The sequence below is a fragment of the Oncorhynchus nerka genome, unplaced genomic scaffold (assembly GCF_034236695.1).
Source record: "Oncorhynchus nerka isolate Pitt River unplaced genomic scaffold, Oner_Uvic_2.0 unplaced_scaffold_475, whole genome shotgun sequence".
Lineage (NCBI taxonomy): Eukaryota > Metazoa > Chordata > Actinopteri > Salmoniformes > Salmonidae > Oncorhynchus > Oncorhynchus nerka.
The window spans coordinates 539,662-557,161 of NW_027040486.1; the positions used below are offsets into that span (position 1 = coordinate 539,662).

At 47.9% G+C, this 17,500-nt stretch overlaps 1 protein-coding gene across 1 annotated transcript in view; it reads right to left on the reverse strand.

Moving 5' to 3' along the window:
• Positions 1-17,500, reverse strand: part of LOC135571263 (unconventional myosin-XV-like) — a 93,318-nt gene that overhangs the window by 25,148 nt on the left and 50,670 nt on the right. Inside the window, 4 exon segments of the mRNA XM_065017045.1 lie at positions 2,659-2,789; positions 3,371-3,453; positions 4,423-4,496; positions 9,756-9,828. Coding sequence (XP_064873117.1) covers positions 2,659-2,789; positions 3,371-3,453; positions 4,423-4,496; positions 9,756-9,828 — 361 coding nt within the window.

Below are 17,500 nucleotides of genomic sequence, written 5' to 3' on the forward strand. Positions count from 1 at the left end.
AGACAGGTATAACAGACATCCTGACTGGTAGGGAGGGTTATAGATATAGTTAGGGTACCTTGGTAGTGGACTCCAGGACTAGAGCAGACAGACAGACAGGTATAACAGACATCCTGACTGGTAGGGAGGGTTATAGATATAGTTAGGGTACCTTGGTAGTGGACTCCAGGACTAGAGCAGACAGACAGGTATAACAGACATCCTGACTGGTAGGGAGGGTTATAGATATAGTTAGGGTACCTTGGTAGTGGACTACAGGACTAGAGCAGACAGACAGACAGGTATAACAGACATCCTGACTGGTAGGGAGGGTTATAGATATAGTTAGGGTACCTTGGTAGTGGACTACAGGACTAGAGCAGACAGACAGGTATAACAGACATCCTGACTGGTAGGGAGGGTTATAGATATAGTTAGGGTAACTTGGTAGTGGACTACAGGACTAGAGCAGACAGACAGGTATAACAGACATCCTGACTGGTAGGGAGGGTTATAGATATAGTTAGGGTACCTTGGTAGTGGACTCCAGGACTAGAGCAGATAGACAGACAGGTATAACAGACATCCTGACTGGTAGGGAGGGTTATAGATATAGTTAGGGTACCTTGGTAGTGGACTACAGGACTAGAGCAGACAGACAGACAGGTATAACAGACATCCTGACTGGTAGGGAGGGTTATAGATATAGTTAGGGTACCTTGGTAGTGGACTACAGGACTAGAGCAGACAGACAGACAGACAGGTATAACAGACATCCTGACTGGTAGGGAGGGTTATAGATATAGTTAGGGTACCTTGGTAGTGGACTACAGGACTAGAGCAGACAGACAGACAGGTATAACAGACATCCTGACTGGTAGGGAGGGTTATAGATATAGTTAGGGTACCTTGGTAGTGGACTCCAGGACTAGAGCAGACAGACAGACAGGTATAACAGACATCCTGACTGGTAGGGAGGGTTATAGATATAGTTAGGGTACCTTGGTAGTGGACTCCAGGACTAGAGCAGACAGACAGGTATAACAGACATCCTGACTGGTAGGGAGGGTTATAGATATAGTTAGGGTACCTTGGTAGTGGACTACAGGACTAGAGCAGACAGACAGACAGGTATAACAGACATCCTGACTGGTAGGGAGGGTTATAGATATAGTTAGGGTACCTTGGTAGTGGACTACAGGACTAGAGCAGACAGACAGGTATAACAGACATCCTGACTGGTAGGGAGGGTTATAGATATAGTTAGGGTAACTTGGTAGTGGACTACAGGACTAGAGCAGACAGACAGGTATAACAGACATCCTGACTGGTAGGGAGGGTTATAGATATAGTTAGGGTACCTTGGTAGTGGACTCCAGGACTAGAGCAGACAGACAGACAGGTATAACAGACATCCTGACTGGTAGGGAGGGTTATAGATATAGTTAGGGTATAACAGACACCTTGGTAGTGGACTCCAGGACTAGAGCAGACAGACAGACAGGTATAACAGACATCCTGACTGGTAGGGAGGGTTATAGATATAGTTAGGGTACCTTGGTAGTGGACTCCAGGACTAGAGCAGACAGACAGACAGGTATAACAGACATCCTGACTGGTAGGGAGGGTTATAGATATAGTTAGGGTACCTTGGTAGTGGACTACAGGACTAGAGCAGACAGACAGACAGGTATAACAGACATCCTGACTGGTAGGGAGGGTTATAGATATAGTTAGGTACCTTGGTAGTGGACTACAGGACTAGAGCAGACAGACAGACAGACAGGTATAACAGACATCCTGACTGGTAGGGAGGGTTATAGATATAGTTAGGGTACCTTGGTAGTGGACTACAGGACTAGAGCAGACAGACAGACAGGTATAACAGACATCCTGACTGGTAGGGAGGGTTATAGATATAGTTAGGGTACCTTGGTAGTGGACTCCAGGACTAGAGCAGACAGACAGACAGGTATAACAGACATCCTGACTGGTAGGGAGGGTTATAGATATAGTTAGGGTACCTTGGTAGTGGACTCCAGGACCAGAGCAGACAGACAGACAGGTATAACAGACATCCTGACTGGTAGGGAGGGTTATAGATATAGTTAGGGTACCTTGGTAGTGGACTCCAGGACCAGAGCAGATAGACAGACAGGTATAACAGACATCCTGACTGGTAGGGAGGGTTATAGATATAGTTAGGGTACCTTGGTAGTGGACTACAGGACTAGAGCAGACAGACAGACAGGTATAACAGACATCCTGACTGGTAGGGAGGGTTATAGATATAGTTAGGGTACCTTGGTAGTGGACTACAGGACTAGAGCAGACAGACAGACAGGTATAACAGACATCCTGACTGGTAGGGAGGGTTATAGATATAGTTAGGGTACCTTGGTAGTGGACTACAGGACTAGAGCAGACAGACAGACAGGTATAACAGACATCCTGACTGGTAGGGAGGGTTATAGATATAGTTAGGGTACCTTGGTAGTGGACTACAGGACTAGAGCAGACAGACAGACAGGTATAACAGACATCCTGACTGGTAGGGAGGGTTATATATATAGTTAGGGTACCTTGGTAGTGGACTACAGGACTAGAGCAGACAGACAGACAGACAGGTATAACAGACATCCTGACTGGTAGGGAGGGTTATAGATATAGTTAGGGTACCTTGGTAGTGAACTCCAGGACCAGAGCAGGCGTCCAACAGGAACGTTAAAAGGAAGGGCTTCAGGACCTCAGAACAGCGATGGAACGCAGTCAGGATGTAGAGGAGCCTCCAGCCTCTCTGACAACTGTCCCTTAAGGTTAGAGGTCAGAGGTCAGATATACACTAACCCTATAACAGTCAGGATGTAGAGTAGCCTCCAGCCTCTCTGACAACTGTCCCTAGAGGTTAGAGGTCAGAGGTCAGATATACACTAACCCTATAACAGTCAGGATGTAGAGTAGCCTCCAGCCTCTCTGACAACTGTCCCTAGAGGTTAGAGGTCAGAGGTCAGATATACACTAACCCTATAACAGTCAGGATGTAGAGGAGCCTCCAGCCTCTCTGACAACTGTCCCTAGAGGTTAGAGGTCAGAGGTCAGATATACACTAACCCTATAACAGTCAGGATGTAGAGTAGCCTCCAGCCTCTCTGACAACTGTCCCTAGAGGTTAGAGGTCAGAGGTCAGATATACACTAACCCTATAACAGTCAGGATGTAGAGGAGCCTCCAGCCTCTCTGACAACTGTCCCTAGAGGTTAGAGGTCAGAGGTCAGATATACACTAACCCTATAACAGTCAGGATGTAGAGTAGCCTCCAGCCTCTCTGACAACTGTCCCTAGAGGTTAGAGGTCAAGGTTAGAGGTTAGAGATCAATGTTAGGGTTCTTACGTTTTGGAGCTGGTGTTTCCTGTGACCTGTTTCATCACCTGGCAGTAGGCTTCATCTTTCATCAGACCATACTCCCCACTGAGCTAGAGACACACACACACACACACACACACACACACACACACACACACACACACACACACACACACACACACACACACACACACACACACACACACACATATACACACACACACACACACACACACACACACACACACACACACACACACACACACACACCTTTTTCAGAAGTAGAAGATATATGTTGGGATGCGAGTGAGCGAGCGTGCGTGAGTGAGTGAGTGGTGAGTGAGTGAGTGAGTGAGTGAGTGAGTGTGAATGAGTGAGTGAGTGTGAGTGAGTGAGTGTGAGTGAGTGAGTGAGTGAGTGAGTGAGTGAGTGAGTGAGTGTGAGTGTATGAGTGAGTGAGTGAGTGAGTGAGTGAGTGAGTGAGTGAGTGAGTGAGTGAGTGAGTGAGTGAGTGAGTGTGAGTGTATGAGTGAGTGAGTGAGTGAGTGTGAGTGTATGAGTGAGTGAGTGAGTGAGTGAGTGTGAGTGTATGAGTGAGTGAGTGAGTGAGTGAGTGTGAGTGAGTGAGTGTGTGAGTGAGTGAGTGAGTGAGTGAGTGAGTGAGTGAGTGAGTGTGAGTGAGTGAGTGAGTGTGTGAGTGAGTGAGTGAGTGGTGTGTGTGTGAGTGAGTGAGTGAGTGTGAGTGTATGAGTGAGTGAGTGAGTGAGTGAGGAGTGTGTGTGAGTGAGTGAGTGTGAGTGATGGTGGTGGTGGTGAGTGTGTGGTGGTGGTGGTGGTGAGTGAGTGAGTGAGTGAGTGAGTGAGTGAGTGAGTGAGTGAGTGAGTGAGTGTGTGAGTGAGTGAGCGAGCGTGCGTGAGTGTGTGTGTGAGTGAGTGAGTGAGTGAGTGTGAGTGAGTGAGTGTGTGAGTGAGTGAGTGAGTGAGTGAGTGAGTGAGTGAGTGAGTGAGTGTGTGAGTGAGAGAGCGAGCGTGCGTGAGTGTGTGTGTGAGTGAGTGAGTGTGAGTGAGTGAGTGTGTACCTTTAGGATCGTTGAGACCAGGTCCTGTTCTGTCTGTCCCTTCAGAGGGTAGTCTCCCATGAACTTCATCACAGCTGCAGAGTGAAGAAGGTGAGACAGGTTCCATGAGAAATAAAATAACTACACTGGACAACAATATTAACACAACATGTAAAGTGTTGGTCCCACGTTTCAGGAGAAACAAAAGATCCCAGAAATGTTCCAGACGCACAAAAAGCTTCTTTCTCCCAAATGTTTTGCACAAATTTGTTTACATCTCTGTTAGTGAGCATTTCTCCTTTGCCAAGATAATCCATCCACCTGACAGGTGTGTCATATCAAGAAGCTGATTAAAACAGCATGATCGTTACACAGGTGCACCTTGTGCTGGGGGACAATAAAAGGCCACTCTAAAATGTGCAGTTTTGTCACAGATGTCTCAAGTTTTGAGGGAACGTGCAATTGGCATGCTGACTGCAGGAATATCCTTCAGAGAAATTTCTCTACCGTAAGCGGCCTGCCACGCCATTTTAAAACATTTGGCAGTACGTCCAACCAGCCTCACAACCACGCCAGACCTCCACATCCGGCTTCTTCACCTGTGGGATCGTCTGAGACCGGCCACCCGGACAGTAGGTTTGCACAACCCAAGAATTTCTGCACAAACGTCCAGAAATCATCTCAGGGAAGGTCATCTGTGTGCTCGTTACCCTCACCAGAGTCTCGACATGACTGCAGTTCGACCCTCACCAGGGTCTCGACTTGACTGCAGTTCGACCCTCACCAGGGTCTCCACCTGACTGCAGTTCGACCCTCATCAGGGTCTGGACCTGACTGCAGTTCGACCCTCACCAGGGTCTGGACCTGACTGCAGTTCGACCCTCACCAGGGTCTGGACCTGACTGCAGTTCGACCCTCACCAGGGTCTGGACCTGACTGCAGTTCGACCCTCACCAGGGTCTGGACCTGACTGCAGTTCGACCCTCACCAGGGTCTGGACCTGACTGCAGTTCGACCCTCAGCAGGGTCTCCACCTGACTGCAGTTCGACCCTCACCAGGGTCTCGACCTGACTGCAGTTTGACCCTCAGCAGGGTCTGGACCTGACTGCAGTTCGACCCTCACCAGGGTCTGGACCTGACTGCAGTTCGACCCTCACCAGGGTCTCGACCTGACTGCAGTTCGACCCTCACCAGGGTCTCGACCTGACTGCAGTTCGACCCTCACCAGGGTCTCCACCTGACTGCAGTCGACCCTCACCAGGGTCTGGACCTGACTGCAGTTCGACCCTCACCAGGGTCTCGACCTGACTGCAGTTCGACCCTCACCAGGGTCTCCACCTGACTGCAGTTCGACCCTCACCAGGGTCTCCACCTGACTGCAGTTCGACCCTCACCAGGGTCTCCACCAGAATGCAGTTCGACCCTCACCAGGGTCTCCACCAGAATGCAGAACCCTCACCAGGGTCTCCACCTGACTGCAGTTCGACCCTCACCAGGGTCTCCACCTGACTGCAGTTCGACCCTCAGCAGGGTCTCCACCTGACTGCAGTTCGACCCTCACCAGGGTCTCGACCTGACTGCAGTTCGACCCTCCAGGGTCACCAGGGTCTCCACCTGACTGCAGTTCGACCCTCACCAGGGTCTCCACCTGACTGCAGTTGACCCTCATCAGGGTCTGGACCTGACTGCAGTCGACCCTCACCAGGGTCTGGACCTGACTGCAGTTCGACCCTCACCAGGGTCTGGACCTGACTGCAGTTCGACCCTCACCAGGGTCTGGACCTGACTGCAGTTCGACCCTCACCAGGGTCTGGACCTGACTGCAGTTCGACCCTCAGCAGGGTCTGGACCTGACTGCAGTTCGACCCTCAGCAGGGTCTCCACCTGACTGCAGTTCGACCCTCACCAGGGTCTCGACCTGACTGCAGTTTGACCCTCAGCAGGGTCTGGACCTGACTGCAGTTCGACCCTCACCAGGGTCTGGACCTGACTGCAGTTCGACCCTCACCAGGGTCTCGACCTGACTGCAGTTCGACCCTCACCAGGGTCTCGACCTGACTGCAGTTCGACCCTCACCAGGGTCTCCACCTGACTGCAGTCGACCCTCACCAGGGTCTGGACCTGACTGCAGTTCGACCCTCACCAGGGTCTCGACCTGACTGCAGTTCGACCCTCACCAGGGTCTCCACCTGACTGCAGTTCGACCCTCACCAGGGTCTCCACCTGACTGCAGTTCGACCCTCACCAGGGTCTCCACCAGAATGCAGTTCGACCCTCACCAGGGTCTCCACCAGAATGCAGTTCGACCCTCACCAGGGTCTCCACCTGACTGCAGTTCGACCCTCACCAGGGTCTCCACCTGACTGCAGTTCGACCCTCAGCAGGGTCTCCACCTGACTGCAGTTCGACCCTCACCAGGGTCTCGACCTGACTGCAGTTCGACCCTCACCAGGGTCTCCACCTGACTGCAGTTCGACCCTCACCAGGGTCTCCACCTGACTGCAGTTCGACCCTCAGCAGGGTCTGGACCTGCCTGCAGTTCGACCCTCACCAGGGTCTGGACCTGACTGCAGTTCGACCCTCACCAGGGTCTCGACCTGACTGCAGTTCGACCCTCACCAGGGTCTCCACCTGACTGCAGTTCGACCCTCACCAGGGTCTGGACCTGACTGCAGTTCGACCCTCACCAGGGTCTCCACCTGACTGCAGTTCGACCCTCACCAGGGTCTGGACCTGACTGCAGTTCGACCCTAACCAGGGTCTCCACCTGACTGCAGTTCGACCCTCACCAGGGTCTGGACCTGACTGCAGTTCGACCCTAACCAGGGTCTCCACCTGACTGCAGTTCGACCCTCACCAGGGTCTCGACCTGACTGCAGTTCGACCCTCAGCAGGGTCTCCACCTGACTGCAGTTCGACCCTCAGCAGGGTCTCCACCTGACTGCAGTTCGACCCTCACCAGGGTCTCGACCTGACTGCAGTTCGACCCTCACCAGGGTCTCCACCTGACTGCAGTTCGACCCTCACCAGGGTCTCGACCTGACTACAGTTCGACCCTCAGCAGGGTCTGGACCTGACTGCAGTTCGACCCTCACCAGGGTCTGGACCTGACTGCAGTTCGACCCTCACCAGGGTCTCGACCTGACTGCAGTTCGACCCTCACCAGGGTCTCCACCTGACTGCAGTTCGACCCTCAGCAGGGTCTCGACCTGACTGCAGTTCGACCCTCACCAGGGTCTGGACCTGACTGCAGTTCGACCCTCACCAGGGTCTCCACCTGACTGCAGTTCGACCCCTGACCAGGGTCTGGACCTGACTGCAGTTCGACCCTAACCAGGGTCTCCACCTGACTGCAGTTCGACCTCACCAGGGTCTGACCTGACTGCAGTTCGACCCTAACCAGGGTCTCCACCTGACTGCAGTTCGACCTCACCAGGGTCTCGACCTGACTGCAGTTCGACCCTCAGCAGGGTCTCCACCTGACTGCAGTTCGACCCTCACCAGGGTCTCGACCTGACTGCAGTTCGACCCTCACCAGAGTCTGGACCTGCCTGCAGTTCGACCCTCACCAGGGTCTCCACCTGACTGCAGTTCGACCCTCACCAGGGTCTGGACCTGACTGCAGTTCGACGTTGGAGCCGACTTCAGTGGGCAAATGTTCACTTTCGATGGCCACTGGTACGCTGGAGAAGTGTGCTCTTCACAGATGAATCCCGGTTTCATCAGTACCGGGCAGATGGCCGACAGCGTGAACTCAATTGCATTTTTTCAATGGCAATTTAAATACACAGAGATGTCGTGACGAGATCCTGAGGTCCCCATTGTCGTTCCATTCAACCGCCGCCATCACCTCATGTTTCAGCATGATAATGTACATAATTTCTGGAAGCTGAAAATGTCCCAGTTCTTCCATGGCCTGCACACTCACCAGACATGTCACCCACTGAGCATGTTTGGGATGCTCTGGATTGACGTGTACGACAGCACATTCAAGTTCCAGCAACTTCTCACAGCCATTGAAGAGGAGTGGGACCACATTCCATAGGCCACAATCAACAGCCTGATCAACTCTATGTGAAGGAGATGTGTTGCGCTGCATGAGACAAACGGTGGCCACACCAGATACTGACTGGTTCTGATCCACCCCAGATACTGACTGGTTCTGATCCACACCAGATACTGACTGGTTCTGATCCACCCCAGATACTGACTGGTTCTGATCCACACCAGATACTGACTGGTTCTGATCCACCCCAGATACTGACTGGTTCTGATCCACACCAGATACTGACTGGTTCTGATCCACCCCAGATACTGACTGGTTCTGATCCACACCAGATACTGACTGGTTCTGATCCACCCCAGATACTGACTGGTTCTGATCCACCCCAGATACTGACTGGTTCTGATCCACACCAGATACTGACTGGTTCTGATCCACACCAGATACTGACTGGTTCTGATCCACCCCAGATACTGACTGGTTCTGATCCACACCAGATACTGACTGGTTCTGATCCACCCCAGATACTGACTGGTTCTGATCCACCCCAGATACTGACTGGTTCTGATCCACCCCAGATACTGACTGGTTCTGATCCACACCAGATACTGACTGGTTCTGATCCACACCAGATACTGACTGGTTCTGATCCACCCCAGATACTGACTGGTTCTGATCCACACCAGATACTGACTGGTTCTGACAACACCAGATACTGACTGGTTCTGATCCACACCAGATACTGACTGGTTCTGATCCACCCCAGATACTGACTGGTTCTGATCCACCCCAGATACTGACTGGTTCTGATCCATCCCAGATACTGACTGGTTCTGATCCACCCCAGATACTGACTGGTTCTGATCCACCCCAGATACTGACTGGTTCTGATCCACCCCAGATACTGACTGGTTCTGATCCACACCAGATACTGACTGGTTCTGATCCACCCCAGATACTGACTGGTTCTGATCCACCCCAGATACTGACTGGTTCTGATCCACCCCAGATACTGACTGGTTCTGATCCACACCCCCCTACCTTTTTATTAATGGTGTCTGTGACCAACAGATGCATATCTGTATTCCCAGTCATGTCAAATCCATAGATTACGGCCTAATTAATTAATTAAAATGGACTGATTTCCATATATGAACTGTAACTCAATAAAATCATTGAAATGGTTTCATGTTGCGTTTGATATTTTAGTTCTGTATATTTGATTAGAAGCCATTGGTTAAAAGTCCCAAATAGTACGCAGTTCCCTACATAGTCCACTTCTGGAGCGCTGGTCAAAAGTAGTGTACTGTGTAGGGAATAGGGTTCCATTTGGGAACAGTGTTGTCTTACCCAGGGAGATGTCAGCTGCCACCTTGTTCATGTGGCTGTCTGTGAAGTCTATCAGAGACTCCTGGAGAGGGGACTGGGGAAACAAACACACAGCATACACACCCAGGCTGAATACTCAGAATACATAGTCAGAATACACACCCAGTCTGAATACTCAGGATACACACCCAGGCTGAATACTCAGGATACACACCCAGTCTGAATACTCCGAATACACACCCAGGCTGAATACTCAGGATACATAGTCAGAATACACACCCAGTCTGAATACTCAGGATACACACCCAGGCTGAATACTCAGGATACACACCCAGTCTGAATACTCAGAATACATAGTCAGAATACACACCCAGTCTGAATACTCAGGATACACACCCAGGCTGAATACTCAGGATACACACCCAGTCTGAATACTCAGAATACATAGTCAGAATACACACCCAGTCTGAATACTCAGGATACACACCCAGGCTGAATACTCAGGATACACACCCAGTCTGAATACTCAGAATACATAGTCAGAATACACACCCAGTCTGAATACTCCGAATACACACCCAGGCTGAATACTCAGGATACATAGTCAGAATACACACCCAGTCTGAATACTCAGGATACACACCCAGGCTGAATACTCAGGATACACACCCAGTCTGAATACTCAGAATAAATAGTCAGAATACACACCCAGTCTGAATACTCAGGATACACACCCAGGCTGAATACTCAGGATACACACCCAGTCTGAATACTCAGAATACATAGTCAGAATACACACCCAGTCTGAATACTCAGGATACACACCCAGGCTGAATACTCAGGATACATAGTCAGAATACACACCCAGGCTGAATACTCAGGATACACACCCAGGCTGAATACTCAGGATACACACCCAGGCTGAATACTCAGAATACATAGTCAGAATACACACCCAGGCTGAATACTCAGGATACACACCCAGGCTGAATACTCAGGATACACACCCAGTCTGAATACTCAGAATACATAGTCAGAATACACACCCAGTCTGAATACTCAGGATACACACCCAGGCTGAATACTCAGGATACACACCCAGTCTGAATACTCAGAATACATAGTCAGAATACACACCCTGTCTGAATACTCCGAATACACACCCAGGCTGAATACTCAGGATACATAGTCAGAATACACACCCAGTCTGAATACTCAGGATACACACCCAGGCTGAATACTCAGGATACACACCCAGTCTGAATACTCAGAATACATAGTCAGAATACACACCCAGTCTGAATACTCAGGATACACACCCAGGCTGAATACTCAGGATACACACCCAGTCTGAATACTCAGAATACATAGTCAGAATACACACCCAGTCTGAATACTCAGGATACACACCCAGGCTGAATACTCAGGATACATAGTCAGAATACACACCCAGGCTGAATACTCAGGATACACACCCAGGCTGAATACTCAGGATACACACCCTGGCTGAATACTCAGGATACACACCCAGTCTGAATACTCAGAATACATAGTCAGAATACACACCCAGGCTGAATACTCAGGATACACACCCAGGCTGAATACTCAGGATACATACTCAGAATACACACCCAGGCTGAATACTCAGGATACACACCCAGGCTGAATACTCAGAATACATACTCAGAATACACACCCAGGCTGAATACTCAGACTACATACTCAGAATACACACCCAGGCTGAATACTCAGGATACATACTCAGAATACACACCCAGGCTGAATACTCAGACTACATACTCAGAATACACACCCAGGCTGAATACTCAGGATACACACCCAGGCTGAATACTCAGGATACACTCCCAGGCTGAATACTCAGGATACACACCCAGGCTAAATACTTAGGATACACACCCAGGCTGAATACTCAGGATACACACCCAGGCTGAATACTCAGGATACACACCCAGGCTGAAAACTCAGGATACACACCCAGGCTGAATACTCAGGATACACACCCAGGCTGAATACTCAGGATACACACCCAGGCTGAATACTCAGACTACATACTCAGGATACACACCCAGGCTGAATACTCAGGATACACACCCAGGCTGAATACTCAGAATACATACTCAGAATACACACCCAGGCTGAATACTCAGAATACATACTCAGAATACACACCCAGTCTGAATACTCAGAATACACACCCAGTCTGAATACTCGCAGTACATACTCAGAATACACACCCAGTCTGAATACCCAGTTATGAATACTCAGGATACATACTCTGAATACACAGATGTGTATCTGTTGTCTGTAGTACAGGGGATGTGTATCTGTTGTCTGTAGTACAGTACAGGGGATGTGTATCTGTTGTCTGTAGTATAGTACAGGGGATGTGTATATGTTGTCTGTAGTACAGTACAGGGGATGTGTATCTGTTGTCTGTAGTACAGTACAGGGGATGTGTATCTGTTGTCTGTAGTATAGTACAGGGGATGTGTATCTGTTGTCTGTATATGTTGTCTGTAGTACAGGGATGTGTATCTGTTGTCTGTAGTATAGTACAGGGATGTGTATCTGTTGTCTGTAGTATAGTACAGGGATGTGTATCTGTTGTCTGTAGTATAGTACAGGGATGTGTATCTGTTGTCTGTAGTATAGTACAGGGATGTGTATATGTTGGGATGTGTATCTGTTGTCTGTAGTACAGTACAGGGGATGTGTATCTGTTGTCTGTAGTATAGTACAGGGGATGTGTATCTGTTGTCTGTAGTAGAGTATAGGGGATGTGTATATGTTGTCTGTAGTACAGGGGATGTGTATCTGTTGTCTGTAGTATAGTACAGGGGATGTGTATCTGTTGTCTGTAGTATAGTACAGGGGATGTGTATCTGTTGTCTGTAGTACAGTACAGGGGATGTGTATCTGTTGTCTGTAGTACAGTACAGGGGATGTGTATCTGTTGTCTGTAGTACAGTACAGGGGATGTGTATCTGTTGTCTGTAGTACAGTACAGGGGATGTGTATCTGTTGTCTGTAGTACAGTACAGTACAGTGGATGTGTATCTGTTGTCTGTAGTACAGTACAGGGGATGTGTATCTGTTGTCTGTAGTACAGGGGATGTGTATCTGTTGTCTGTAGTACAGGGGATGTGTATCTGTTGTCTGTAGTACAGGGGATGTGTATCTGTAGTACAGTACAGGGGATGTGTATCTGTTGTCTGTAGTACAGTACAGGGGATGTGTATCTGTTGTCTGTAGTACAGGGGATGTGTATCTGTTGTATGTAGTACAGTACAGGGGATGTGTATCTGTTGTCTGTAGTACAGTACAGGGGATGTGTATCTGTTGTCTGTAGTACAGGGGATGTGTATCTGTTGTCTGTAGTACAGTACAGGGGATGTGTATCTGTTGTCTGTAGTACAGTACAGGGATGTGTATCTGTTGTCTGTAGTACAGGGATGTGTATCTGTTGTCTGTAGTACAGGGGATGTGTATCGTTGTCTGTAGTACAGGGATGTGTATCTGTTGTCTGTAGTACAGTACAGGGATGTGTACCTGTTGTCTGTAGTATAGTACAGGGATGTGTATCTGTTGTCTGTGTACAGGGATGTGTATCTGTTGTCTGTAGTACAGGGATGTGTATCTGTCTGTCAGTACAGGGATGTGTATCTGTTGTCTGTAGTACAGTATAGGGGATGTGTATCTGTTGTCTGTAGTACAGGGATGTGTATCTGTCTGTAGTACAGTATAGGATGTGTATATGTTGTCTGTAGTATAGTACAGGGATGTGTATCTGTTGTCTGTAGTACAGTACTGGGGATGTGTATCTGTTGTCTGTAGTACAGTACAGGGATGTGTATCTGTTGTCTGTAGTACAGGGGATGTGTATCTGTTGTCTGTAGTACAGGGGATGTGTATCTGTTGTCTGTAGTACAGGGATGTGTAACTGTTGTCTGTAGTACAGTACAGGGATGTGTATCTGTTGTCTGTAGTACAGTACAGGGATGTGTATCTGTTGTCTAGTACAGTACAGGGATGTGTATCTGTTGTCTGTAGTACAGTACAGGGATGTGTATCTGTTGTCTGTAGTACAGCACAGGGATGTGTATCTGTTGTCTGTAGTACAGTACAGGGATGTGTATCTGTTGTCTGTAGTACAGTACAGGATGTGTATCTGTTGTCTGTAGTACAGTACAGGGGATGTGTATCTGTTGTCTGTAGTACAGTACAGGGATATGTATCTGTTGTCTGTAGTACAGCACAGGATGTGTATCTGTTGTCTGTAGTACAGTACAGGGATGTGTATCTGTTGTCTGTAGTACAGGGGATGTGTATCTGTTGTCTGTAGTATAGTACAGGGATGTGTATCTGTTGTCTGTAGTACAGGGGATGTGTATCTGTTGTCTGTAGTACAGGGATGTGTATCTGTTGTCTGTAGTATAGTACAGGGATGTGTATCTGTTGTCTGTAGTACAGGGATGTGTATCTGTTGTCTGTAGTACAGTACAGGGGATGTGTATCTGTCTGTAGTCAGGGATGTGTAGTACAGTACAGGGGATGTGTATCTGTTGTCTATAGTACAGTACAGGGATGTGTATCTGTTGTCTGTAGTACAGGGATGTGTATCTGTTGTCTGTAGTATAGCACAGGGATGTGTATCTGTTGTCTGTAGTATAGTACAGGGATGTGTATCTGTTGTCTGTAGTACAGTACAGGGATGTGTATCTGTTGTCTGTAGTACAGTACAGGGATGTGTATCTGTTGTCTGTAGAATAGTACAGGGGATGTGTATCTGTTGTCTGTAGTACAGTACAGGGATGTGTATCTGTTGTCTGTAGTACAGTACAGGGGATGTGTATCTGTTGTCTGTAGTACAGTACAGGGATGTGTATCTGTTGTCTGTAGAATAGTACAGGGATGTGTATCTGTTGTCTGTAGTACAGCACAGGGATGTGTATCTGTTGTCTGTAGTACAGGGGATGTGTATCTGTTGTCCGTAGTACAGTACAGGGGATGTGTATCTGTTGTCTGTAGTACAGTACAGGGGATGTGTATCTGTTGTCTGTAGTACATGGGATGTGTATCTGTTGTCTGTAGTACAGTACAGGGGATGTGTATCTGTTGTCTGTAGTACAGCACAGGGATGTGTATCTGTTGTATGTAGTACAGTACAGGGATGTGTATCTGTTGTCTGTAGTATAGCACAGGGATGTGTATCTGTTGTCTGTAGTACAGGGATGTGTATCTGTTGTCTGTAGTATAGTACAGGGATGTGTATCTGTTGTCTGTAGTACAGCACAGGGATGTGTATCTGTTGTTTGTAGTACAGGGATGTGTATCTGTTGTCTGTAGTACAGTACAGGGATGTATCTGTTGTCTGTAGTACAGTACAGGGAATGTGTATCTGTTGTCTGTAGTATAGTACAGGGGATGTGTATCTGTTGTCTGTAGTACAGTACAGGGATGTTTATCTGTTGTCTGTAGCACAGGGGATGTGTATCTGTTGTCTGTAGTACAGGGATGTGTATCTGTTGTCTGTAGTACAGGGGATGTGTATCTGTTGTCTGTGGTACAGGGGATGTGTATCTGTTGTCTGTAGTACAGGGATGTGTATCTGTTGTCTGTAGTATAGCACAGGGATGTGTATCTGTTGTCCGTAGTACAGGGGATGTGTATCTGTTGTCTGTAGTACAGCACAGGGGATGTGTATCTGTTGTCTGTAGTACAGCAGGGGATGTGTATCTGTTGTCTGTAGTATAGTACAGGGATGTGTATCTGTTGTCTGTAGTACAGGGATGTGTATCTGTTGTCGTAGTATAGTACAGGGATGTGTATCTGTTGTCTGTAGTATAGTACAGGGATGTGTATCTGTTGTCTGTAGTACAGCACAGGATGTGTATCTGTTGTCTGTAGTACAGTACAGGGGATGTGTATCTGTTGTCTGTAGTACAGTACAGGATGTGTATCTGTTGTCTGTAGTATAGTACAGGGACGTGTATCTGTTGTCTGTAGTACAGTACAGGGATGTGTATCTGTTGTCTGTAGTACAGGGGATGTGTATCTGTTGTCTGTAGTACAGTACAGGATGTGTATCTGTTGTCTGTAGTACAGTACAGGGATGTGTATCTGTTGTCCGTAGTACAGCACAGGAATGTGTATCTGTTGTCTGTAGTATAGTACAGGGGATGTGTATCTGTTGTCTGTAGTACAGTACAGGGGATGTGTATCTGTTGTCTGTAGTACAGGGATGTGTATCTGTTGTCTGTAGTACAGGGATGTGTATCTGTTGTCTGTAGTACAGGGATGTGTATCTGTTGTCTGTAGTATAGTACAGGGATGTGTATCTGTTGTCTGTAGTATAGTACAGGGGATGTGTATCTGTTGTCTGTAGTACAGGGATGTGTATATGTTGTCTGTAGTACAGTACAGGGATGTGTATCTGTTGTCTGTAGTATAGTACAGGGATGTGTATCTGTTGTCTGTAGTACAGTACAGGGATGTGTATCTGTTGTCTGTAGTACAGGGGGTATCTGTTGTCTGTAGTACTGTTGTCAGTACAGTACAGGGATGTGTATCTGTTGTCTGTAGTACAGTACAGGGGATGTGTATCTGTTGTCTGTAGTACATGGATGTGTATCTGTTGTCTGTAGTACAGCACAGGGATGTGTATCTGTTGTCTGTAGTACAGTACAGGGGATGTGTATCTGTTGTCTGTAGTATAGTACAGGGATGTGTATCTGTTGTCTGTAGTACAGGGATGTGTATCTGTTGTCTGTAGTATAGTACAGGGATGTGTATCTGTTGTCTGTAGTACAGTACAGGGATGTGTATCTGTTGTTTGTAGTACAGGGGATGTGTATCTGTTGTCTGTAGTACAGTACAGGATGTGTATCTGTTGTCTGTAGTACAGTACAGGGATGTGTATCTGTTGTCTGTAGTACAGTACAGGGAATGTGTATCTGTTGTCTGTAGTATAGTACAGGGGATGTGTATCTGTTGTCTGTAGTACAGTACAGGGATGTGTATCTGTTGTCTGTAGTACAGGGGATGTGTATCTGTTGTCTGTAGTACAGGGATGTGTATCTGTTGTCTGTAGTACAGGGATGTGTATCTGTTGTCTGTGGTACAGGGATGTGTATATGTTGTCTGTAGTACAGGGATGTGTATCTGTTGTCTGTAGTATAGTACAGGGATGTGTATCTGTTGTCTGTAGTACAGGGGATGTGTATCTGTTGTCTGTAGTACAGCACAGGGATGTGTATCTGTTGTCTGTAGTACAGTACAGGGATGTATCTGTTGTCTGTAGTATAGTACAGGGGATGTGTATCTGTTGTCTGTAGTACAGGGGATGTGTATCTGTTGTCTGTAGTATAGTACAGGGATGTGTATCTGTTGTCTGTAGTATAGTACAGGGATGTGTATCTGTTGTCTGTAGTACAGTACAGGGGATGTGTATCTGTTGTCTGTAGTACAGTACAGGGGATGTGTATCTGTTGTCTGTAGTACAGTACAGGGATGTGTATCTGTTGTCTGTAGTATAGTACAGGGGATGTGTATCTGTTGTCTGTAGTACAGTACAGGGGATGTGTATCTGTTGTCTGTAGTACAGGGATGTGTATCTGTTGTCTGTAGTACAGTACAGGGGATGTGTATCTGTTGTCTGTAGTACAGTACAGGATGTGTATCTGTTGTCTGTAGTACAGTACAGGGAATGTGTATCTGTTGTCTCTAGTATAGTACAGGGATGTGTA